Source organism: Cnephaeus nilssonii, assembly GCF_951640355.1.
Source record: "Cnephaeus nilssonii genome assembly, chromosome: 2".
NCBI lineage: Eukaryota > Metazoa > Chordata > Mammalia > Chiroptera > Vespertilionidae > Cnephaeus > Cnephaeus nilssonii.
Window position 1 is genome coordinate 21,848,842 of NC_137073.1, and position 23,574 is coordinate 21,872,415.

A 23,574-nucleotide genomic window follows, 5' to 3' on the forward strand; every position below is an offset into this window, starting at 1 on the left:
GGCACATGTGTTTTACATCGTATACTCTGCTTCCAGGGAGAGTTTGGTAGGTCACAGACGTACTGGGCTGTGGCCTTGGGTGGGAGCAAGAAAAGCAGTTCAGAAAGAGGAGAAACAGGGGAAATCTGAGAAGGGAGGAACAAAGTACACATCTGAATTCCCTTACACCGGTGGTGATGTTAGAGTTTATACTTTAAAAAATATATATATATTTTATTGATTTTTTACAGAGAGGAAGGGAGAGGGATAGAGAGTTAGAAACATCGATGAGAGAGAAACATCGATCAGCTGCCTCCTGCACACCCCCTACTGGGGATGTGCCCGCAACCAAGGTACATGCCCTTGACCGGAATCGAATCTGGAACCCTTCAGTCCGCAGGCCGACGCTGTATCCACTGAGCCAAACTGGTCAGGGCAAGTTTATACTTTTTAATATGACTTATGTCCTCTTCAAATGGACCCATATAAGGAAGAAAAGATTGGAGGGGTTGTGGCAGGTGGACTCGTGGCTCCCCAAAGATGTCCACAAACTAAACCCTGGAAGCTGTGAATATGTTACCTTACATAGCAGATGTGATTAAGGATCCTGAGATGGGAAGATTATTCTGAATCATCAGGGTGGGCCCAGTGAAATCACAGGGTCCTTCTAACAGGGAGGCAGGAGGTCAGAGAGGCAAGCAGATGCTGTGCTGCTGGTTTTGAAGACAGAGGGAAGGGCCATTCACCAAGGAATGTTGGTGGAATCTGGAAGTTGGAAAAGGCAAACACTCGCAAATGGAAGGAATGGACTCTTCCCCTCGCCTCCAGACAGAAACAGCCCTGTCGACACCCAGTGAAACTGACTTGAGACTTCTGACCTGCAGAAATGTGAGGTAATAAATTCACGTTCTTTTAAGCAACTAAGTTGGTATCCTCAGTGGTACCCAACTGACTTAGGTGGTACCCGAAGTCACATCACACAGGAGGAAGTCATTGTCTTCTCTCTTCTCTTACTTTCTGATTACGTCTGGCAGGTTCAGTCCTTGCCGCAACCTTTGAGGCAGGGTTCAGGATATGAAGGAGGGGCTGACGCACAAATGAAAATGCTATACAAGAAATATGAATTTAGAAGGCATGGGGGGGGGGCAGGTGTAGACCTCTTTCTTGAAGAGGCACCCCTGAGACTGGGTCCCGTCTGCTTTTTATTCAGTTTTAGATACACATCCTGCCCTCTAGCAATGCATACAGGCATATCAAAGGTAAAGTTTGGTAAACAGTAAAATGATTATCAGGTTAGGGAATTGCCTTGAGCCACCACTATCTCAACAATCGGTGCTTAGCGTCAGCCCTGCTAACACCCAAGGTACATCGGTCTTCCGTGTTCCTTGGTGCACTGACAGTATCTTCAAGTGGTGGCTTCCAGCAAATCCTGATCATTTTAAACGTACACATCTGTTACTAACCTTCTTTCTTAATTAGGAAAGAGCAGCCCTAAGGCTCAAACCCTCCTGCAGACAACAGTTGGTAATAAGCAATAACATGCATTGTTACTTTTAATCATATCTAGTTTTTAATTGGGTCCCTATGACAACTGATGCTGATTTTTTAAATTGTTCTTTTTATACTTTAAATAATTTTTATTTTTCAGTCATAGTTGACATATAATATTATATTAGTTACAGGTGTGCAACCCAGTGATTAGACATTATATAACTTACTAATAAATCTAGTACCCATCTGACAGGATACATAGTTAGTTATTACAATATTATTGACTATATTTTTTATGCTGTACTTTATATCCCTGGAACTGTTCTGTGACTACCCATTTGTACTTCTTAATCTCTTCCCCTTTTTCACCTAGCCCCTGTCTCACCTCCCATCTGGCAATAGTCAAAATGTTCTCTGTATCTATGAGTCTGTTTCTGTTCTGCTTGTTCATTTATTTTATGTGGGGGTTTTTTAAGATCTATTTTGTCTGGTGTAAATATTGCTACCCCAGCTTTTGTTTGTTTATTTCCATCTTGATGAAATATCTCTTTCCATCCCTTTACTTTTAGTCTGTGTATCTATCTGAAGTGAGCCTCTTGTAGAAAGCATATGTAGGGTCTTGTTTTATTATCCATTTAGCCTCGATATGTCTTTTGATTGGAGCATTTAAAGTGATGGTTAATAGATACATATCTATTGCCATTTTATTATTCATATATATATACTAGAGGCCCAGTGCATGATTGAATCATGCATGTGTAGGGTCCCCTACACGCTTTCGCTTTTTGCGGTGGAGCTGGGTGCCTGTCCGCTGGTGCACCAGGCCTTTCAGAAGCCTCCGGTAGAAAAAGTTGTAGAAACACATTGGGATGTTGCCATGTTCATCTTCTTAGAGCCCTCCGTAAACTCCTACAAGAAAAAGTCAATCTTGGGGCAAACATGGTCCATCTAATGGCAAAATGGAAGAAAAGATGGCTTTACTAAGATTCTTTCTGCCTGAAACCTACAATTTAAAATAGATGGAGAATCTCCAAGGATTTGGAGATTTGCAGGGATGGGCAAGGCAAGTTTTAAACCAGAGGTAGACTTTCATATTCCAGGATAAGTCATGCTAGGCCACAAATATTTGGTGGGTGAAAAAGATAATTTCCCTAATGGAATAAATATAAAACTGAGTGGTCTGGAGTGACTACCATCCCCCTGACAAATGGACAAAAACCCAGAAACAAAGAATATGGGCAGTGGCCCCTGGAAGTTTTAGTTTGCAACCCCTGTGTGGAGACAAGGAAACATGGGTTCCTTAGATAGGTAGCTTTAACTACCTTTGGCATTCCTTAGATAAAAATTAAAGATCTCTCCATTCTCTCTTTTTCTGGCTGAATTTTTCCCAGTGGGGTGTCTAATACAGATAGTCCTTTTTTCATCCTCACCCAAACCTTTAAAGCAGAAGTCTTCATTAAATACAAACTAAAGAACAGGCTGGCTTAGAAATATCAGGGGGAGCATTTTGTACTGTATATCATTGTCTAGCCACTATGTCGTACACCTGAAACTGTGGCAGGATAGTAAAAAGCTAGGGAAATTCCTTGGTAAGTATTATAAGGGAAACTGAGGCAAAATAATTAAGCAAGGCCAAACAATTTGAGCAGTTTACAGCCAGCTAATGAATCACAAGTTTTTCTCTTCCCTAACCAAGGACACTTAGGAACAAATAGTTTCCACATTCCAGACCGTCTGGGGGCAGAACAGCCTCTGTCCCATTCCTCTTCAATGATGTTCTTTGAAAATAAAACTAACCAGGAAATAACTCCTGATACCTATATACGCACCTTTTGATGAATCAACATATTGAAGGTCACACCCGGAGAGCTAACGAATATTCTGCTAAGACCTCCTCTGAGACCTTCCCTAGAATTCCCACTGGCCAGAGAAAGATAAAAAGCCTCAAGACAAAGGATCCATGGCATGCTCTTGCTAGAGCACCCCCTACACCTGTATGGTTGCTTTCTTTTTCCTAAACTCTATGGGTCCTCACGAGACTTGCCACCAGGGGAGGAGCGGGCAGCGGCAGCTCATCCCAGGCTTACTCCCTGAGCTTGTCTCCAAGGCCCCCATTTTCTCTGACTTCCCAGTGAGCTCACCTCATTTACTGTGACCTATTTCTCAGTGAGCCAAAGCAGCCCCTCCTAGGCTCTCTCCTGGCTTCTTCTACCCTAAGCCCTTCCTTTGTTTCGCTGTCCCCAGCTTGAATAATGATGCTCTCCAAATCACCTGGACTGGTGTTGCGCAATCCTTCCTACACAAAGTCAAGAACCCACACGCTACTGGTCAGCCCTAGACAGACCCCCTCGGGGCCCAGACCCAACCCAGTAACAAAACTAATACAAAATATACTGAATGTAAGCCATAACTGAAAAAAAGAAAAAGGAAGAGAATAGGACTGGCTACATAATTTGTGGGAACCATTGCAAAATGAGAATGTGGGGCTGTTTGCTGAAATATCATTAAGAAGTTTAAGATGGTGTTAGCAGATCATTAACCCAGTATGGGGCCTTCTGGAAGCCCAGGTCCTGGGCAGTTGCAGTTGGTTCATCCAGGAAGCAAAGGTAGTGGGAGTCTGTCCTATGACGAACTGCCAGGCACCAACTGCTGGCTGTACAAACCACACCTTCATCTTGATGAGAAATCAAATGACCCCTGCCACTCGACATGGCAGCATTCCAACCTAGACGCTGGCACGCGTGGGCACATTCGAGGCTGTGGCTCCGGGCGATTTGGTTTTAAACTTTATTTTTCATGTACAGTTTCAGATTATACAAAACATAGAAAATGTACTATTTTAAAGGCACATTAAGGAGAAAGTATCTAACTACCCTAAAGTCACATTTGTCCACAAACCAAGATTCAGACTTAACCTCTAGGCCTTTCCCTGCATTTCCTCACCACCACCGCACCCCCAATATACAAAACTGCCCAACACGCTGTATTATAAGTAGCCTTTCAACGATTAGCAAGTTTAGTCATTCCCCACCCAGGCAGATTTTAAATGATGCTACAGCTTCTATCAAAGCTACTATGTTTAGTGTGTTTACATACAGGCTTGGGGGTCCAGGTGTCCTCGGCATTAGTTAACACAGAGCATTCCAGGACCTCAGCCTGTCAATTAGGGATGCACACAGGCCACCAACCTGTCGCAGAGGATGGAGGATTGGGGGGAGGTCTCCAATTCTCCTGTGTTCAGGTAGAAATATTTACATTCACTCAGAGCTACACATCAATTTTCCAAACTCACTTGACAGAGACCCAAAGTAATTTTAATGTGAGTAACAAGACGAGTTAGTCTGTCTCCATCCACAGCCCCTCCATGAAAGAATTACAGTACTGTATAAAAATGTCCTAACATGCGCAAACTACAGTTCCTTCAAATACAGTTGTTACCAGTAATATATTTGGTCCTAATTTTTGCTTCCTGGATGTCTCAGTTAGTTTTCTCTGTTGTTGAAGTTCTCGAGTAACTGATCATAAGCACCGAGCGAGGGCCGACTCTGCCTACAGAGAAGAAATGTGGGTATTTTCTCCCTGATGCATCACCTCTTTCCCACCTCCTCGATGCAGGGAGGTCAGCTCTCATGAGTCACAAAACCTTGGCATCGCGATGGATGTGGATATAAGTGCTGTATAGTAGCGGCAACCAGCCAGGAAAATCCGTGGGGTCATTTCAGAGTCTCACGCACCCCTCAAGTTGTGGAGAAGGAAATCCGGGCATTGCCTGGAGATGAGGCTTACCAGAGTTCTGGTTCTGAGGGCTGCTTGCTTGTTTCCATGCGGCCACCAGGAAACTAGAGAAAAGCCACCTGGCTGGAAAGCTGGGGGCACTTTAGACCCACCTTCCTCCAGAGGCTCCTGTAGCATCCTCCAAACCCCAAGGGTGTGACTGCTCCGACCCACCCCGTGCCTGAGTTTTCCAGGAGGTGCACTCTGTCCTGTCCCTGGCCCGATGTCACCCTGCCCTGTGCTGGTGGCCTCTCTGTGGGGAGGGTGTCCTGCCTCAGGGAGGATTTGCTCACCTCTGTGTTTTCAAAGCCTCACACCCTGCCTGGTACACAGCAGGCATGGAGTACTCTGTTGAAACTGAACAACGAATGAATGAGTAGATGGACAGAAAAACCCAAATCCTGCACTGAAAAGTAGTCCATGGTGGCCCCAAAACTACTCAACACAGACCTGGGCTGATGGCAGATCGTTGCCACTCAGCAGGTCAAGTGCAGAAGCATTTAAGCAGCACCAGTGCCGAGATGTGGCCAACAGGTCGCACTGGCCTGGCATATCTCCCCAGAAGCGTGCTCAGAGTATCAGAGGAAAAAGACAGAGACGTGCAGAGCTTATTCAATGGGGCACGCCCCAGGGTCAGGCGCATTGCCACGCACCTCACGGTGCTTTTACACCTAAGGACAAACTCCCCAAAGCCGCATTTGTCAGTACAGTCTCGGAATTGACTGGAACACCCACCCACCTAGACCCTGACAAGGCAGATTCCCCGGGTGGCACTTGGGCTCACTCACGTCTGAGAACCACAGCAGACTGGGTTCCTGCCACTGCTTCATTGGCTATTAGGACCCTGGGAAGCTCCACAGAACTAAACGTTCTCTTGATGGAATAGACAATGCTGCCCAATAAATGCCAGCTGCACGGGCTGAGTGAGCGATGTTTAGGGTGATCTCCATGCCTCCCGGGGCATTTAAAGATAGGCAGGCACGAAGCAGGTTCCATCCCACCCACCGGCCTCGCTTTTCTATCCTTGGTTGCGGTCTTTGCAGCCTTCATCACAGTTTTTAATTAGTTTCCCTAATTGGTTTTTAATTCATCTTCTCCTTAGACGATGAGCCCCAGAAGGAGAAATTATCACCAAGCCTTATGCTGATGAATGAATGAATGAATGGGTAAATGAATGGATGGTGGATGGGTCCTCTGAGGCTCCAGAAATGGAGTTAGTAGAGGCCAACCAACCAGCTTAGAAGGCAGGTCAGGAAGAGAAGGGAGAGGCCTTCTGACTTAGGGTTGTAAGGAGGCTGTGCCCCCCAGGGTGGCTGGCTATTGGGGTGTGGGGCCTGGGCCTGGAGTTTGGGTAGTCCAGATGAAAGCAGCTGAGTTAGGGACAGGGAAGAAGCAAGAGCTGATGGAGGCCAGGGCTTTGGTCTGCAGTGGGGTCTAGAGCCACCTCCCAGCTTGATATGAGGAGAGCTTTAACGTTTGTGAGGCAGTTCTGCTCCCCGGGTTCTGGGACTGTGGCCCTCAACTGAAGGCACATAAACATCACGGAGGAGCTTGTTAGTAAGGCAGGCTCCCGGGCCCCACCCCAGAAGACTGGGATTTTGTAGGTCTGGGGGTGGGTACCCGATAGTCTGCAGTTTACAAGGTGTCCTAGGGATCACAAGAGGAAAGTCTTTGCCTCAGGGTGAGCCCACATCTGAACCCCCCTCCCAAGGCAAGCAGGTGACGCCGTCTACAAATTTAGGTGGCACCTTCTGGACCTAGCCCGTTATTGGCAGTTAGGGCTGTGGTCTGGATACAGGCAGAACACCAGGGTCCACACCTGTTTCTCACACGGGACTTGGCTAAACACCTGAGGAGGTTTCATCCCTCACCTGGCCGCCGCTCACCCCACCTTCCACCACTAACACCCCGAGATTCGGGAAAGGGAAGCTGAGGTGGGGAGGACATGGTGTGGCCCAACCTCGGGGGAGATGTCCCCCCAGATCTGGCTTTCTCGGCCTCTTGTCCTCACATCCCATCCCCGTGGTAAGGAAACACGCTGCTGAACATTTTAGGATTTGAGCATTGCTGGATTTTTGGCTTTGTCTTGTTGGGACTTTCCGACGGTGGGAGTTGTGAATTCCAGCCTTCACAGTCTGTTCTCTGATCTCAAGAATGCAAAAACTCTTCTCTCTCTCTCTCTTTTTTTTTTTTTTTTGGCTTTTAAAGGAAACAATATGTTTGCTAGAAAAACCACAAAACAAAACAAAAAACAACAACAAAAGTACACAAAACGGATTATATACAAAACGGTTATCTGGATGTAGATTCTGTACTGCGTGAGAGCGACAGAGTGCCGGGTGTCTATTTGCGCTTCCTCAGGATCAGGTACATGAGGCCGCTGATGAAGGTGAAGGCGAAGGCCACCCAGGCCAGGATGAAGGAGTAGCCATACGTGCCTTCTGCGGTCGGAGAATAGAGATGCTGGTTTTCGTGGTGAATGTCTTGGCGTCGGTCTGTGTAAATGGAAGCTGCAATCATGACACACAGGCCTGTGAGGAGAAAAGTGAAAATACCAATAAATCACGGACCGCAGTGTGTCCCAGGCCCCTGAGGGGACTATTAAAGACCATCTTTCCAATAGACTAAAACAAACACCTTTTATTATTATAGGTGTTTGTTTTAGTCTACTGGAAAGATGATAACGAATATTTTATTTGACTCTCACTGCCTCCCCTGTCACCATTTTGCTGCTCATTCTTGCTAGCTGAACCCAATTTTTAATTTTTTAAATATGTGTTTATTGATTTCAGAGAGGAAGGTAGAGGGAGAGAGAGATAGAAACATCAATGATGAGAGAGAAGCATTGATGAGCTGCCTCCTGCACGCCCCTCACTGGGGATCGAGCACACAACCTGGGCACGTGCCTTCACTGGGAATCGAACTGTGACCTCCTGATTCACGGGTCGACGCTCAACCACTGAGCCATGCTGGCCAGGCTGAACCCAATTTTATTTGGGCAGCCATGTGCCCAGCCCAGACGATAAGACATAATGTATCTAAACCAGGGGTCAGCTGGACAGTAAATAGTTCAGGCTTTGCAGGCTCTGTACAATGTCTGTCCCCCTCTACTTAACTCTGTACTTTCCCTTGCGTACTACCTTAGCCTGTTAGGTCAGGATGGAACGGCCGGAGCTGTGGCAGCCTTTTGGGGGCCATGAGAGGGTTATCACTGACACTCTGCAGATGATGGCATAGAAGGATGAAAGGTGTGGGGGTTGGGGATACCGCTGCTGAGCTGCCGGACCAACTCTGGCACCTTCCACCTCCTGTTTGTTATATTAAAAAAGTAAAGGTCTTTGGCTGAAGTCATTGTTAATTGGAATTTTCTCTTACTTGCAGCCAAAGGCAACTTGATTGAAAGACATGAATGCTAGGATGGGGTTAAGTACCCTGGTTTTCCTTGCGGGACCTATAGCCTCTCCTGGCCAGGTAGGACTGTCCATCAGCGCGCCAGCCCTTCTCTAACTGGGGGCTGAGTGTATGACAATCTCCGCCCATCAGACTGTTGTTCCTGGAGGCTTGAATCTAGGGAAAAGTCACACTGTCTTCTGATTCACACGGATTCTGCCAGCATCTCGCTGAAGTGACTGCCCATCAGTTCCTGCTGCCTGGAGCCTCTATCCAAGACCTGGTGTCCAGCTTTTCCTTTGAATCGTGTGAGCTGCCCCGGCATCCGGCTCTTGCGTACGTTAGAGCATCTGTTGCTCACACCTGAACATCACTGACTGATATGGCGTCCAAACCTTGCAGGCTTGGGGCAGAAGAGGGAGGGGCAGGTCCTCGGACCAGAAAATGGTCAAAGGAGTTGTTGTGGGCGGGAAAGGGGTGTGTGTGACTTTTGTATCAAGGTAACCAGTTTTGACTAAATGGCCTTAAGAGACAAATAGACAAATGGAGACAATAACAGAAAGTAAACTTGAATGGGAAACTCCCCAACTCCCTCTCTGCATGTTAAGCGTCGAGATTCAATGGCCTTTAATGGTGTGAGTAGTGGGGTGTCCATGCCTCTTGCTGGGAGACACAAGGAAAGTAAAGGAAGAGACAGAGCAGACACCCCCTCACGGGTGCCCTTGGGCAAGTCACATTACTTCTCTCGGCCTCACTGGGTCTGGGTCTGCGTCACTGCTCCCAAGTGCTGGGCTCATGGATGAGAACACACATCCCCAGGTTCTAACCAACGGGTCAAGATGGGCCTTTGGGGGCTGCACTTTAGACAGGTCCCAGAGGGATCCTGGTGGACGTGGGGCTCGGGGACCAAGTGACCCTCCAGGGTCTTTTATGATCAAAATACTTTAATCTCTGCCTGCACCCTGGCTTGTTAGGTAAGGTGCCCTGAGAGAAGGATGCTGTATGTGACCAGCCATCCTGCTATGCCCAGGACTGAGGGGTTTCCTGGGATGCAGGACTCAGTTTTAAAACTGAGACAGCCCAGCCGGAATGGCTCAGTTGGTTGAGTATTGTCCTGTGCACGGAGAGGTTGCCGGTTCAATTCCTGGTCAGGGTACATGCCTGGGTTGTGGGTTTGATTCCCAATCAGAGAGCATATGGAAGGCAATCAATCAATGTTTCTCTCTCACATCGATGTTCCTCTCTCTCTCTCTCTCTCTCTCTCTCTCTCTCTCTCTCTCTCTCTCTCTCTCTCTCTTTCTCAGCATGTTCTCAGGTGAGAATTAAAAAACCAAAAAGTAAAACTGAAAAGTCGCAGGCACACAGATCCCCCTGGTGTGTGGTAACATGCCTCGGGGCTATGCCGAGGGCATGGCAGGTCTGGACTTCACTCTGGGCTGCAGAGAATGAAGTCTGGGAGACAGACAGCTGGCTGGAAGGAGGTGCGAGTTAGCACCAAGCAGCAAGCTGTCTCCGAAGTACAGAGTTCTCATCCTCCTCAAGCCCCCATTGTCTCCCGATTGGAAAGTGCCCTGGAAGGAGGGGCTTCCAGTTTTTGTCATCAGAAAGCTTTAACTCTCTACTGAGGAACAATGACAAACCATCCCGTGGTGGCACCGGCTTCTGCACCCGATTTCAGCGTCGCTGAAACTCACAATAGGGCAAAGTGCTCTGAGACACCTTTTTTCTCTAAGTCCCTCCAGGATTGAGGCCGTGTCTTGTTCAGCTCTGTATCTCCAGCAGCCCCCAAGGGCCCAAAGCAGGCACGCCTAACACCAACCAGCCAAAAAGACAACAGATAAGCCTGTTGATGGCTTCCCACCAGCTTGGGGGAAAGACCCCCAAATCCTAGCAGGCTTACAACACCTGTGAGTCTGGTGCAGCTCACACCAGGCCTCCCACACAACGCGCCCCCCAACCCCCCCCCTGCGGTGCCCCCTCCCCCCCCCCCCCCCAGGGTCTCTACACTCCAGCCCCACTGGCCAGCTAAGTCTCTCCTATCACAGGGCTTTGGTCATGCTGTTCCCTCTGCCTGACACACTGTTCCTTCCCCTCTGTACCAACAGAGCACATTCTGCAGCAACTCCTACTCACCCTACAGATCCCAGCTCAGGAAGGACGCCCTCCCTGACCCCCTAACTAAATCCAAACTCCAAAATATGAAATGTCCCACGGAGGCACCGGGGCACAGCTGCCAACCCCTCCTTTCCGAGTCCTCGCCTGCCACGCTCCTGGCTGGGAAGGGGGGACCTATTCCAGGAAGCCTGTCGTTTTACTTACATGACATGAGCTGGATGATGGAGGTTAAAACAAACCTCTCTCCCTGCTTGAGGCGGAAGAGCTGGAGCAGGAAGATCAGGAAGGCGATGCAGCAGAGAATGGTGGAGAGGATCATGCTGGCCTGGACCGCCTGCATCGTGGAGTAATCTGTGGGAAAGGACAAGAGCACGGGACTGAGGACCGCAGGCGCCCTGGGCCCCCGGGCGCAGGAACAGTGCCAGCTCCCGAGTGGGGGGACGAGACTAGAGTGCAGGGAGCACAGTGTGAGCACAGGGCAGCCAAAAAGTCTTCCCTCCCCCCTTCCTCTAGTGTCCACTTGTGCACTTGACCCGAGATCCCGTGTCCTTATCTGGAAAATGGAGAACCACCACCTGCTGGGCATTCTTCCCGGCCTGGGCCGCTGTTCCCACCTCCGTGGCTCTCGGGCGGGCATTATTTAAAAGCACAGGCCATCAGGTTCCCAGCTGGCAGATTCTGATTCAAGAGCTCAGAGGGGACAGGTCAGTTTGCGTGTCTGTTCTTTAGTGAGACCTCTGGAGGCATTCTCGGGGACGTGGGGCCCTCAGGACTGAGTGACCTTCTGAAAGTACATTTAAGAGAGTGAAGCTTGTGCTCGCTCCTTAGGAAAAGGAAAGCAACGTTTGTGTGAGGTGTGAGCAGTCGGGGTTTGGTAAACGTTGGGGGGTGGGTGCAGAATGTAGCGCTGGAGGCCGATGAGGGGAGCTTGAGGAAAGACAGGAGTCCGTCTGGGAGGGCACTGCACGGGGAAGGACACAGCTGGAGCCCTGCGCCGAAGGTGTACAGAGGGGTCGAGTGCAGGGACTGGAGCCACCTGCCTGGACCTCAGTTTCCTCACCTGTGAAATGCGGATAATAACAGCTCCCACCTCAGCAGGCTGGGAGAGTGGGGTGAACTCACCCATGCAAGGATTTTAGGGGGTGCCCCCCCGCCAAGGGAGTGCTATGTAAGGGCTAATGTTATCACCAGGACGCAGGTAAGATGGTTGAGGGGACAGTGCCCAGAGCTGCAGAGGAAAATCTAAGGAAAACCTTCCTTTTTTCTTTTTGCAATCTTGCTTAAAAAATGACTAGAGGGAGGCATAATGTTAAGTTCTTAATGGAATGTAAGCAACGGCTCTTAGTGTGGTCTGGCTGCGCGTGAAGATCTGCCCGGAGAGCATGGAGCCCCTCCCCCACTGCTTACAGTGAGGAACGAACCCTCATCCCCTCCCCAACCCCACATGATCGCATCCTACGAAGTCCAGGAACAGGCAGAGGGAACAACAGTGGCAGAAGTGGTTGCCCTCAGGGCAGGGGGTGGTGGGAACTGAGCTAAGAGGGGCCCGAGGGAGCCCTGTGGGGGGACGGAATGTTCTCCTTCTTGCCTGGCTGGCGTTTACAAGGGTGCATACATAATTGTCAAAGCTCTTTGAACTGAGACCTTAAGAAGTCTACATCTTCTCGCTTGTAAATTATAGCTCTGCTCCGTTATAAAAACATCCGGGAGGCTACCCCGAGATGAACGCCATCAGAATCTCTGGTGGTGTCGGGATCCGGCCTGGAGGGGGTGCCACCTTCAATGTGACCCTCTCTTTCTGCTCTCTGCCACGTGGGGACACGAGAACCAGGCTGTCTGCAAACCAGCACGAGTGTCTGTTCTCACCAGACACCAGACCTGCCCTGTGAGATATACACGTCTGTTGTCTAAGCCACCCACCCAGCCTATGGTTACACACTACCCGGACGTATGAAGACTATGGCTTTAGGAGAAGAGGATGCGTGTTTATTAGAAGAGGGTTTCTCAACGTTGGGGGATGGGTGCAGAATGTAGCGCTGGAGGCCAATGAGCTCAGTATGGGTGGAGGCCAGAGGGATGATCACTCTGCTCTGGTTTACATGTGTCTACGGACCTCAGGGAGCTCTCTACGTGGCCCGTTAGCACATGTATAACACCGCTGATATCTGGGTTTAGTGGTGGGTTTGGTTTTTTTTTTTTCTCCATTTTTTTTTATTAAGGTATTATATGTGTACATATCTTACCATTGCCCTCCCCCACTCCCATACATGCCCTCACCCCCCAGTGTTTTTCGTCCATTGGTTATGCTTATATGCATGCATACAAGTCCTTCGGTTGATCTCTTATCTCCCCCACCTCTCCCTAACCTTCCCGCTGTAATTTGACAGTCTGTTTGATGCTTTACTGCCTCTATATCTATCTTTTTGTTCATCAGTTTATAATGTTCTTTATTATCCACAAATGAGTGATATCATGTGGAATTTTTCTTTCATTGACTGGCTTATTTCACTTAGCATAATGTTCTCCAGTTCCATCCAGGTTGCTGCAAATGGTAAGAATTCCTTCTTTTTTATAGCAGCGTAGTATTCCATTGTGTAGATGTACCACAGTTTTCTGACCCAGTCATCAGCTGACGGGCACCTAGGCTGTTTCCAAATCTTAGCTATGGTGAATTGTGCTGCTATGAACATAGGGGTGCATATATCCTTTCTTATTGGTGTTCCCAGTTTCTTCGGATATATTCCTAGGAGTGGGATTACTGGGTCAAATGGGAGTTCCATTTTCAGTTTTTTGAGGAAACTCCATACTGTTCTCCACAGTGGCTACACCAGTCTGCATTCCCACGGTGGCTTTGTTTTTAACAAGGAAAGAACCGGAAACAGGCTCGGGACCTTCAAGAGGCAAATGCATCTGGTGAGGATTTAATAACATTTGATTTTCAATGTAGCACTTTAAACAAATTTTCCTTGCTTTATGGCAAGTGATTCCAGGTTAGCATTGACGTAGGGATGTAAAGTCCCTTTTAAAATAAATGGATGTAAGGAAACCGTGAGCAGTTTTTAAGTCGGGTCGGCAGGCTTTTCTGTGGCCATATAGTCCCTTGTTACATTTTCATCTTCGTTTTTGTGTTTTGTTTTGTCTTAACAACTCTTTAAAAATGTAAAAACCGTTCTTAGCTCATTGGACTGAATTTGGCTGGTAGTCTGCCAACCCCTGTTATTTTAAGGAAAAGTAACAGGGAATTAAATAATTCCACGTAGAGGATATGGAACGCAAATAATAGAGACTTGGAAACATTGCCACGGAGCACAGCCAGCTCGCCCAGCTGACCACGCACACTGACAGCCGGGGCTGCAGAGCGCAGGGGAGAATGGCTGTTCCCAGGGTCAGGGGTTAGCGTGGCAGATAAACGCACTGAGGGGGAGGGTGTGGCAGGGACCACACGATGCGGTTTAGAGCACAGGCTTCAGTGTCGATCACTTCAAGACTGGAATCCTGGCTCCATCATCTAGTCCTCGATGTGTAACCTTCCGCTCTGTGCCTCAGTTTCCCTATCTTAAAACAGGGCCAGTGGTCCCTGACGGATAGGGCTATGAAATTGCTTAGGTAAAGGACGTAGCCCTGTGCCTCGCAGGAAACCTTCAGCAAATGATGCCTTCTATTGGTACTTTTGCTGCTTGTGCTATGAATGCTGATATTGTTACTGACGGAACGGTGAGACTTTAGGATCAGTGATCAGGGTCCCTTGCTCCCTAAATAGGCTTGCCAGATTTGATAAACAAACACACACAAAGAAACAGGATGCCCATTAAATATGAATGTCAGATAAACAACACATAATTTTTTTAGTATAAGTATGTCCCATGTTAATATCTGGGACATACTTAAATTATTTATGGTTATCTGAGATACCATATTTAATGGGGCATCCAGTATTTTATCAGGCACCGGGACCCAAAGTGCCTCTTGCATGAGTTCTAGAACAGAACACAGAGCCACCCTCTCCAGAGTGGAGGAGAGTAGTAGCCGGCACGGGTCTAAGTGGGATGTCCTGCATTTGCAAAGCCCTTTGGTACTTCGGCTCGTGCACAGAGGCAGGCAGGGCAGGCACACTGCTTCTACCTCCATTTACAGCTGAGGATACTCTGAGCACTCAGATGACCTGTCCCAAGGCAAGGTCACACAGCTCACAAAGGAGCCAGCTACTGAGATGCTGGGAAGTGACACAGGTGTCAAATTCAGTCTCTGAGCCTATGGAGAGGGGAGGCTTGGGTAAATGAGAAGGGGGGAAAGATTCTAGATAAGGGCTGAAGCTGAGAAAGTGTGAGGAAAGGAAGCTCTGCTTGGCCAAGACACAGAGATGGGTGGGCCCAAGGTAGGTGGGGTTGGTGCGCCCTCCAGCCTCTAGCTTCTCCATCTGCACCTCCTCCCCTCTCCCCTCGTCTTCAGCTGCCATCGTCCCTGCTGAACCCCCAGCCGGACCCCTCCCATTATGCTGGGTGGCAGAGAGGGTGAGGAGTCAGAGGGCGGGGAAGCGGCCTCTTTTTCATCAATGCTTCCCCATCGGCTTCAACTCACGGGAAAAGGTGTCGTCGATGTCTGTGCAATTGGTGGTGTTCTCTGTGAAGCAGACTTTCCAGACATCTGCAAAAAATCCGTCTCCTACCCACCAGGCCTGTAACACAAAATGGAAACACAGGGAAAGGCTGATTGTTAATGATGAAAACACGGACTCCTAATCATGTTAATGATGAAAACACGGACTCCTGTTGGGTGGGAGGCAAGGGGTGAATGGGCATTTGGGACCGGTGCTTCTCAGGCTGCGGTGTGCGTGCGGGTCACGTGAGGATCTGGTTAACCTGCAGATTCTGATTCAAGAGGCCAGCGGTGGGGCCTGAGATCCAGGCTCAGGTGATGCACCCAGGTGATGTCCATACTGCTGGTCTGAGTAAAGGACAGGATGGTCCAGGCCAGGCATCCTCAAACTACGGCCCACGGGCCACATGCGGGGGTTTTTGCCGTTTTGTTTTTTCACTTCAAAATAAGATATGTGCAGTATGCGTAGGAATTGGTTCATTTTTTTTTTTAAAACTATAGTCCGGCCCTCCAACGGTCTGAGGGACAGTGAACTGGCCCCCTGTTTAAAAAGTTTGAGGACCCCTGGTCCAGGCCCTCCCGAGGTGGAAGAGAGGAAACCAGGCTCAGTTGGTGGAATAAACAGACAGTGGTAAATTCCACCAGGGCTACAGGGGTGAAGGCAGAAGGGAATGAGAAAATGATGAAACTGGTCGGGGAAGGGGGACCTGTTATGAATGAAATGATCAGACGAGACTCTTCTGTCTTCAGTCCAAAGGCTTTCATTTCTCTCCTGCTTCTGCGGAATCCACGCCCCAGATCACAGGAATCTCCCCCACCCATCCACCCAGTCACAGACATTCACTGCGCTCCCACTGCGTGCCCTGCTACAGTGCCAAGCACAATTCCTAACCCATGAGCAACCTGTGACTCACTGACTGGCAAGAATGCCCATCTGTGAGTGCCACAGTCATGTGCATACGCAGGAGCGTTCCACAGGACTGAGTGGCGCTGTGGCCGATGGCTTTTCTGCCCCTCGTGTCTGTCTATCCTGTTCACTAAGTCTGCGACCATTTCAGAACCCCAGGGGACCAGAGGCAAGACACAGAGAAAGGAGATTCTAAAAGGACATTCAATACCATTTATTTTACCAAGCGCGGGCCCTTTGGATAACAGCAAGTGAAATACTTGAACTCCCGCATCACTGCGATCCCTGCCCTACCACTCACGGCTGTTCTTCGGGAACCTGCAAGAAGCCAAACCTGATCACTGCATTTATCTGCCCTTACAGGATCCAAGGCCAGATCTGTAATGGTTCTAATCCCAGGTCTGCCCTTACTGCAGTGTAAACTCCAGCAGGGACCTTAACTGCCCAGAGACCCAGTTCCCTCAGAAAACAGTGCTAGGAAAGGGCCTATCTTGTAAACTTGAGGTGAGGATCAACTGAGATGATGCACATAAAAGGGACTAGCCCAGGACCTGGCCAGCGTGAGCACATGCTAAGCGACAGGAAGTGTGATGGTCTATGTCACTACTGATTAGTCAACAGAAGTCTATATGTAGGCAGAGCTGAGGCCACTTGTAAGGTGCACTTTTCAGCTGTGTGAGCAGTGTTTTTGACTCTAAATGTTTCTGCAGTCTGAAATGATCAGGATTGAAGCCAGGCCATTGGATCGAGGTGCGGGCCACAGGGGACCTTTGGTAAAAAGCTTCATTTCCTGCTGGCAGGGATATTAATCTATGCCAATAGATTATTTACCAAATGCATTCCTGCCATATGGCCGAGAGCTGAACACTAAAGGAAAAGAGTTCAATATTTCACGGGAGCATGGGCAGAGTCAGAGAGTCCCAAGCCTGGGCTCTGCTGGGGAGGGCAAGGCCAGGGGGGCCAGCAACAAGGGCTTCTGTCAGTCAGGAGATGTCAGAAGCGAGAGGGGCAGAGATCCCCTGGGATGGGTCACCTGGGAGCTAGGGCAACGAGGATGATTTTGCCCCCCGCCCCCCATTAGATATTTGGCAACGTTCTAAGACATTTCTGGTTGTCACAAGTAGGGGTGCGAGTGCATCTAGTGGGTAGAAATCAGGGATGTGGCTAACCCTCCTACAGTGCACAGACGGCCCCCAAAATGACTGGTCAACCTAGTGCCACGGTTGAGTCATTGACCTCAGGAGGGCTGAATTGAAGCCGAGTGCCCAAAGGGCTTCCTACAACCAAAGCATCATGCCAGGCTCTGTGGGGCAGGGGTCCTCAAACTTTTTAAACAGGGGCCAGTTCACTGTCCCTCAGACCGTTGGAGGGCCGGACTATAGTTTAAAAAAAACTATGAACAAATTCCTATGCACACTGCACATATCTTATTTTGAAGTAAAAAAACAAAACGGTAAAAACACCCGCATGTGGCCCGCGGGCCGTAGTTTGAGGACGCCTGCTGTGGGGGAATCAGAGATGAGAGGACCAAGGTCCCGGCCCACCTAAATGTGGATGCTTCAGACCCCAACACTTAGGCCAGAGCCCTCAGGCTCAGGCTCAGGAGGTGGGCATGCCTAGGTGGGCAGGACAACCCCAATTATAATCACCTTGGGGAGTTCTTAATCCTGCTGTTGACTGCAGGGTCCAGGGGCTCTGGGATGGTCATAAGGAAAAGGAACTTACATTGTCGATGGTGGCGATGAAAAGCAAGGCCGCGGAGGTGATGTGGAAGATGATGATGAAAGCCAGGAGCACCAACATTTTCACAGGGCGCGGGAGGGCGAGGGGTCGCGTGGAAAGCCCAGAGAGAGCAGGAGATGTGCTAAAGAGGGTGTGAGAAATTGGAATTTGTCAACGACAACATTAAAATGAAAAACAAGCAACTTTTAATGGGGTTTAAGAAAATAAAAAGCAGCCCAGCCGGGTGTAGCTCAGCGGTTGAGTGTCGACCCAGGAGCCAAGAGGTCACCGGTTTGATTCCTGGTCAGGGCACATGCCCAGGTTGCGGGCTCGATTCCCAGTGGGGGTGTGCAGGAGGCAGCCAATCAATGATTCTCTCTCATCATTGATGTTTCTATCTATCTCCCTCTCCCTTCCTCTCTGAAATCAATAAAAATATATTAAAAAGAGATATAGACTTTTCTATTAGAAAAGAAAAAGCAGCTCTTCCTGTCTTTCCTTGCCTGCATATTTTATCAGACAAAGTCTAGAGCTATCTTTTCAAAGCTGTTCTTTGTTGCATCCAGACACTGAATATGCCTTGTGGAGGATTTGGGGTGAGGACCAATTAGAATCCCTACTTCAGAAAAGCATCCCACCTCTTCAGTGGCCTGCCAGGGGCGCTGAGGCGAGCAGGAGGGGCTGTGTGTGGGCTAAAATGCTGTCTGAATCTCCCTCCCACCAGGCAATACTCTGGGGATATCACAGCACCAGAGGAAGCTCACCCTCTGGGTTGAGTATTCATTGTCACAGTCCCTGCTGTGTAACAAAGCAAAGGTGGTCATGATACACAAATATTTCCTAGTGATCTGACCATTTATAAAATTAACCCCCACTCAAACACTCATCCTCTTAATACCTGTACTCATTTGAACAACATCCGACCACTAAATGCAAATACAATATGTGGCAGACAGCTGCCATTCATTTTTCCTCCCTTTGGGCACTGGAAGACTGAATTTCCCAGACTCCCTTGCAGTTAGGTTGGACCTTGTGACTAATTCTGGCCAATGGGCTGTAAGCAACACGGGTGGGTGTCATTTCCGGTCTGAAGCATTTCCGCAGTCAGAAGCAGGTGTGAGTTCTCCATGCTCCCTGCCACTGATGAAATAGCTGGGATGGTGTAGCCACAACACACCAAAATAGAATCATTAAAAGAGCTTTTTCCTGATACCAACTCTCCCACCTAGAGAGTTGCACTGTGCAAAATGCTCCACCCTTTCTCTGTCAGCTCTCCCCTCGGAGCGTGCTCACTCTCACTCCCTTAGTCCCTGACCAAGGCTCAGTCTCACTCCCTTAGTCCCTGACCAAGGCTGCCCTTTGAGTCCCAGGACCTTTAACAATGAGCCAGGAGCTGTGTGGCTGCAGGGCTCAGCCTGGGTGGTCCCAGCTGTGACTCTGCATCATCATTTGGAAGAACCCAGTGAACCAGCTCAGAGATTCTTCCAATTCTTTTAAGAAGGACAAACCCCGCTTTGTGTAGGCCTGCGTCACTCTTAGCTGCCATCATATGCTGCCTCAAAGGAAAAAACAGAAAAGGCTCATGCACCACAGATATTACTTTAATGCCAGCTGGAATGCAAAATGCCAACCTCACCAGGCAGGGCCACAAACTTCAGGGTGATAATGGCTTTACACATTGTCCGGCTCAGATGACACAAATGCCTATGGACACATAATTAAGACTTTCTGGAAAAGGAAAAAAAGGCTTTAACTCAGTCTTCCCCAAAGTGTGGAATTCATGTTACAAGGCATGATTTTGGATGGTGCACCGATATGGTATCAAATAACAATGAGCCATGTAGGGAGAAAGTCCTCATTGAAATTGTCTGAGTCCACCAAGGAGAAAAGACCCAGTTTGGTGCTAGTCTGTCTCTAACATGCGCCATTTTTTAAAACAACAACAATAAGCAGAACTTTGGGCAAGCCATAGTGTGTAGCTAGAATTTAACAATGTTGTTTTGATATTATAATATTTATTTTAAGGTTCTCTCTTTTTAATTTTTTTAAAATGTATTGATTGATTTTAAAGAGAGAGGATGGGAGGGAGGGAGGGAAGAAGGGAGGGAGAGATAATGAGAGAGAGATTGAGATTGATGTGTTGTTCCACTTATTTATGCATTCATTGTGTGATTCTTGTATGTGCCCTGACCAGGGAGCAAACCCACAAACTTGGTGTATCTGGATGCTGCTTTAACTCAGCTACCAGGCCAGGGCTAAGGTTCTCTCTTTTTATAGAAATATCATATATAGTAGAGATATAAAGTCTCATTAAAACAACTTTATTGAAATTTTAAAAGAGTGAGTCATTTAAAAATATATTATGTAACATAAAAGAACGGGTGGTCTTCAGTGTTAGCAAAAATCCTGGGGGTGGTTCTCAGAGCCTAATGTCTGGGATGCGTTGCTTTAACACCTGAAGTGATTTCAGTTGGAATCCCAGACATTAGGAATAAGCTCCTGCACAGAAAAGGGTAAGTGTTTACAAGGGGTCAAGTCAGGTCTTGAGTCCAGTGTAAGGCGAAGGCCTTGGGGAATACAAGGGTGGCTAGAGATTGGTTTGAATTGTTTGACATCCGGGAAAATCGGAAATAGAGAAGTACTCTCCCATGATGACATCTGGAATTCAGATCTAGTGACTTCACCAGAGCTTTGGAGGAAATTATTCATAAGTAGAGGAGATCCCTTGAATCTTTAAAAGGGACTAGAAATGACCTTTTACTCCTACATCTTTAAATCAAAGTAAGTCTCCCTATTCCTTTCCGACAGGCGGCCACTCTCCCCAGTTTCCTAAGACCCCTTCCAGAGAGAGCATCTGTTAGGTGGGAACATTACTCCCCACTCCTCATGCTTCCCTATGGAGGGAGATGCACCAGAGTAACACTTCTGGCCTCGTGCCCCACCCCTCACTCACTCACTCCTTTGCTTCTGATTGGAGGAGACATCCAGTGTTCACTTTCGGGGCTGGTGGAGCTCAGGCATCAAGGGGCCACTGTGTATGGCGATGCCCTTCCCTCCTCTCTCCACTAGGTGTGTCTGAGCTTTCAGAGTCCCAATGTCCCTTGGCTGGAGGGGCTCCAGGGCTAGTGGAGGACAGGGGTGTGGAGCTGAGAGCTACAGCAAGCTCATTTGGCCACTGTCTGAGCTAAGTCAACCCAGCCTTTCTCACCTGCTCATATCCCCAGATAAGCATCCACCTCCTTTTGGATAGACTGCCTGGTGTTCTGTTGTAGGCTCTGCCACAATGTACTCCACTAGCTCCCTATCCAGGCCCATTTCGTTCATTTCCAGGCTTTTGCTACTCCAAGCGATACCGCCAGTGAACATTTCTGAACTTACTTCTTTGCTTGGACAGATTCCTAAACGTGGAGATGCTGGGTCAAAGGATATGAACATTTAATTTACTGCATTTTAATTTTTATTAATTAAAATTTGATTTACTGCAAAGCATACTAGGACCTGTTAGTGCTGTGTCAGCCTTGATCTTCAGAGGGTCTTCAGGGGGTAGGAAGTATTGGACCAACTCTCATGCATGGCCTGGGTGGGTGGACAAGCCTTGGTTTCCTATCTTTGACTTATTAACACCCCTATTTCTCCTGGGAGTAGAATTCTGCCACCACAGTCCAGCTTCTGCATCCCCATGGCTCTTCCTAGCGGTGCTCAATCCTTCCCACAACACACACCCATGTTTTACTCCTGGGCAGGGACTGGTGGGCCCTCTCGGGAGATACTGAAGGACAGACAGCTCCCTGGGCTGGGTATTGGAAGGCTGGCCTACCAAACCCAGGGTGGCATCACATTTATGCTTCCCATGCACAGAAACTTATTTTCCCTTAAAAAAAAAAAAAAGTAATACTGACCCCTTGTATCGCCCCCCAACCCCCGCCCCTTGTCCTTGCAGGACACAGTGCTCTGCTGGAGCAGTTCCCAGAGCACCCTCTCCCTGCCACCCCTGCTGGCTTTCCCTCACATTGTCTAGGTCTCAACTCAAGCATCTCCTCCTCAGAGCAGTGTCCCTGATCACCCATGCCCCCCAAGAAATGTCTATCTCCCGTCATTATCTATCCCATCCCAGCATCACCTATACCATCCCCTGGTTTATTTTCTTCAGAAAACTTTCAGTCTCAAAGAATCTTATTTGTTCACTTGTCTATTATCTGTCTCTCCCTCTGTCCCCTGCTGTGCCCAGCGCACAGAAGCTGTCACTTTCCCTCTGGGGAAATGTAGAATTGTAAAGGCCCTTGGAAAACTCAGCGCTCTGATTGCCCAGAAACAGGAACTGGGAGGCCATGACTAGCTTCAGTCCCACAGCGAAACGAGGGCAAGGCCAGGACTGGAGTGTCTCCTGGCCCCTCTCCAGTTTCCCTTTCAACCTCGATGGGAGACCCCTAGAGGGCGCATGATGATCCGTCAACAGTCCATGACCATTTCCCAAAAGTCTCTGTCACTCTCAAGCACAGTTCAAACCAGGCTGTTTTTCTTTTGGTGCCAAGCAGGGTGTGGTAAGAGGCCACCTGGGTTTGGGCGTTTACCTGTCCAAAGGTGGGAGGCCGCACCAGATGAGCTTCTCCAGTTCCTGTCTAGAAATCAGTCTTACGATTGGCAGAACTTCTCTTTTAAAAAAATATGCTTTGATCTACATAGTACATGGGCTGATTAAGAATGAAAAGGATAATGGAACCAAAAGGCATAGGATGAAAAACCACAGCCTTCTGCCCCACCCCAGTCCTGATCCCGGGAAACACTTAACCTTTTCGCTGTCTTTCCCTCCCCAGTTCCATATTTCCCAACAACACTCATGCACTTCTATTTCCAGATTCATCTACTGTAAACATTACTGACTTCCTGCCTAGAGGAGAGTTTCCTCACCCGTCATCCCAATACGGTCTTGTCATACTCACATCCGTATGTGTCATTTGCATTATGACCACGTTGGCTGTTCGCTGCAGAGCCAAATAGTGTATTATGATTGCACTCTTCTTACAAAACTCTTCTTTTCTCTAGCTAGTTCCCTGTTCTCTCTCTCTGTGGCTCCATCTATTATCCACATTTCTTCAGTGCTTTCCATATATACATATTTTTTTATCATCCCAAGTCTCCTATGGCAGAATCCCAGATGCTGGGCAAACGCACGGTTTCACTTGCAAGCCCGTGTTAGACTCATCTTTCCCAGTGCACTTGACCCAGCCAGGCCCTCTCTAACTCCGTCCTCCTCTGCTCTCCGCCATGTGCAACCTCAGCAGCTGCTGCTGCCACAGAACAAGTAAGACAAGCATTCTCCAGGGAAGACTAGCAGATTCGCTCCTAACTGTGGCCAGGGCACAGGATGCTGGCATAACCCCAAGAGATAAAGGAGATAAAACAGGTCCCTGGGGAGGGGATGCCCAAGAGGACTCATCCCACACGAAACGAGGCTCCTTCTGATTAAAGGTCGAGCTACAGTTTACACAGCCTGTCTTGTGTTGGATCTTCACGTCACCTCCGTGAAGCTGGCAGAGTGAGGTATCATTATCCCCATTTTACAGATGACAGACTGAGGCTGACAAAGGCTTCAGGTGATT

At 48.5% G+C, this 23,574-nt stretch overlaps 1 protein-coding gene across 1 annotated transcript in view; it reads right to left on the reverse strand.

The window, feature by feature from the left end:
* Positions 1-4,243: 4,243 nt before the first annotated feature.
* Positions 4,244-23,574, reverse strand: part of EMP2 (epithelial membrane protein 2) — a 34,974-nt gene continuing 15,643 nt past the window's right edge. The window contains exons 2-5 of the mRNA XM_079784952.1: positions 17,978-18,116; positions 15,328-15,424; positions 10,954-11,100; positions 4,244-7,775 (exon numbers count right to left, since the gene is read on the reverse strand). Coding sequence (XP_079641078.1) covers positions 7,588-7,775; positions 10,954-11,100; positions 15,328-15,424; positions 17,978-18,055 — 510 coding nt within the window. The 5' untranslated portion in view covers positions 18,056-18,116 and the 3' untranslated portion in view covers positions 4,244-7,587. The remainder of the gene's footprint in view (positions 7,776-10,953; positions 11,101-15,327; positions 15,425-17,977; positions 18,117-23,574) is intronic.